This window comes from Crocodylus porosus, unplaced genomic scaffold, assembly GCF_001723895.1.
Source record: "Crocodylus porosus isolate Cpor-Errol unplaced genomic scaffold, CroPor_comp1, whole genome shotgun sequence".
Taxonomy (NCBI): domain Eukaryota; kingdom Metazoa; phylum Chordata; order Crocodylia; family Crocodylidae; genus Crocodylus; species Crocodylus porosus.
Window position 1 is genome coordinate 1,399,833 of NW_017728927.1, and position 2,681 is coordinate 1,402,513.

Below are 2,681 nucleotides of genomic sequence, written 5' to 3' on the forward strand. Positions count from 1 at the left end.
TGGGGGTGTTTAAGAGGAGGTTAGATGAACATCTTGCTGGGGTCGTTTGACCCCAGTACTCTTTCCTGCCATGGCAGGGGTCAGACTAGATGATCTGCTCAGGTCTCTTCCGACCCTAGAAACTATGAAACTTTTAAGTTACTTTGTGAAATGTTGCAAGGTATCATGTTAATGGCACTTCATATAGAAACTCCATCAATTCCTCTGAATGGAAACTATTTTTTGTAAATTTTATATCTTGGCTTGGTGTTGTAAACAAGGTCAGCAAGTTAAATCAAAACCAATAAAAATGACCTGTTAAGGCAAAGTGAAATTGCTCCTACTTTGCTGCTTCTTGAGAGGAGGATAACAAATATATTGAGCTCTGGACCATCAGTATTCAATATAAGGACCTAAAATCTGGAATACACATGATACCTACCCACAAAGTCTCTGCTGTGAAAGAACAGAACCATATCTTCCCATTAAATCATTTGATCTCTTCCCTTGCCCCTCCAGTGAATTCAAGGCCAAATTTTCTGTGTTGAACTACTTTGGCAGATGCAATTTGTGTCTGTGTATGACACTAATCCATGTATGTCTGCTGTACAGCTTACATTCTCCACTATTTGACTGTGGACATATATGAGTCATTTATAGGGGCAAGTACTAAGATTTGCTCATTCAATTATCTTTGGGTCCAAATTTGTGACTGCAGTTTGTGCCTATGAGCAGGGATCCTGGTTTTCTCTTATTAAAAAAAATCACAAATTCTCTGACAAAAAATCGCAAATTCTCTGATTAAACCCCCCAAAATCCATTGTTAAAATTAAAAGCCCCCTGCAGCCCTCCCCCATCCCTGCTGGTGCCCCTCATTGCCTCCACGACAGCCATCTGCCCGACTTGTGACTCTTGCCACCACCTACAGCCCCTGCCCCCTGGCCCTGCCAGAGGGAGCCCCCAGCTGCCAGGGCTGTGGGGCCAGGGACCCAAGGCTGCAGCTCCCTGCCCTCAACAACAGGTAACTGCAGCAGAAGCAGCATGGACTGGCTCTGCCACTGCTCTGCCTGATCAGGTGGGGGTGGGCCCAGCTCCTGGCTTCCCCCAGCCATGACCCACAACCCCCCAGTCCTGCCAGAAGGCCCCCCAGCCCCCTGCAAGTCCCACTTACCTCAGGCTCCAGGAGCAAAGAGTGAAGCTGAGCTGAGTAGACCTGTGGCTAACTGAGAACCTCAGGCCCTGCTGTTATCCTCCCCCTTCCCCTTCCCCCTCCCTCTCCAGGCAGGATTTTGAGTTTCCTGTCCTGTTTGCAAACACCTCTTGCAGGCTGGAGCTCAACCAGCCTGCAGAGCTGTTTGTAAAAGCAGGGAATCTGTGGGTTTCTCTGCTAAAAGGAGAAATCCACATTTTCTCTGATGAAAAGGGGAAATCCATGGTTTTCTCTGTTTTTCCATGGGGAACGGAAAACCAGGATTCCTGCCCTTGAGTTAGCTCTCAGTCCAGCTGAAAACATTCCCCCTTAAAGTTGAATTTCCTGTATGATCAGTATTCTTTTTATCTTACTTTATGCTCTAGCCATTCATTTGTATTAAGCTATTCTATAATGAAGTTCTGTGTTTATTTTTTTTCTTACCAGGGTATCATATCTGACCTCTTTCCTGGAGTGGTTCTTCCTAAATCAGACTATGAGCTGTTTGTCCAGGCACTGAATGAAAATATTAAAAAAATGAATCTTCAACCAGTTCCTTGGTTTATTGGAAAAATTATTCAGGTATTTTTTTAAGTATTACTATCTCAAAGTAGATTATTTTTTACATATATCTTTAAAGCACATGTCTCAGTGCTTTATTTGTACCTAAATTGTTAGCTAACAGGGTGTTACAGAAAGCTTGACCTTACAAAATGGAAAAAAACCCCCAGGAGGTAACAACACTGAAGGGAAAGACCTATCCTGATAACAGTAAGTATTGCAATTAGTCAGGCTTCTGATCATGTGGCAAGGGTACTAGACTTTGCAGTCTAGTCTAACCCATATAACTTGGGCCAGACAATGAGATTCTATCTCTTACTAAGGGAGACAGCATAGCCTATCGGAGAAAGCACTGCACTGGGACTTAAACGACTGTCTAACCTTTTGAGTGATCTTGGGCAAGTCAGTTAATCTAATTTTGCTTTAGTTTCCCTATCTTTAAAATGTTAATAAGGATGTTGACCTCTAATGTAAAATGTTTTGAGATCTAGATGGTATTATTACCAGCACTCAGAGGTATTGTCTTTTACTCACTCTGCCTAGTTTAATAGAATCACAGAACATTAGGGTTGGAAGGGACCTCAGGAGGTCATCTAGTCCAACCCCTTGCTCAAAGCAGGACCATCCCCAACTAGATCATCCCAGCCAAAGCTTTGTCTAGCCGAGTTTTGAAAACTCTAAGGTTGGAGGTTCTTCCACCTTTCTGGATAACCTGTTCCAGTGCTTTACTACCCTCCTTGAGAGAAAATTCTTCCTAATATCTAACCTAAACTTCTCTTGCTGCAACTTGAGACCATTGCTTCTTGTTCTATCATCTGCCACCACTGAGAACAGTCTAGCTCCATCCTCTTTGTAGCCCCCCCTTCAGGTAGTTTAAGACTGCTGTTAAATCCCCCTCTGTCTCCTCTTCTAGACTAAATAAGCCCAGTTCCCTCAGTCTTTCCTCATAAGT

At 43.6% G+C, this 2,681-nt stretch overlaps 1 protein-coding gene across 1 annotated transcript in view; it reads left to right on the forward strand.

The window, feature by feature from the left end:
• DNAH3 (dynein axonemal heavy chain 3) overlaps positions 1–2,681 on the forward strand; it is a 112,004-nt gene that overhangs the window by 72,990 nt on the left and 36,333 nt on the right. The window contains exon 34 of the mRNA XM_019542168.1: positions 1,616–1,750. Within this exon, the coding sequence (XP_019397713.1) occupies positions 1,616–1,750 (135 nt within the window). The remainder of the gene's footprint in view (positions 1–1,615; positions 1,751–2,681) is intronic.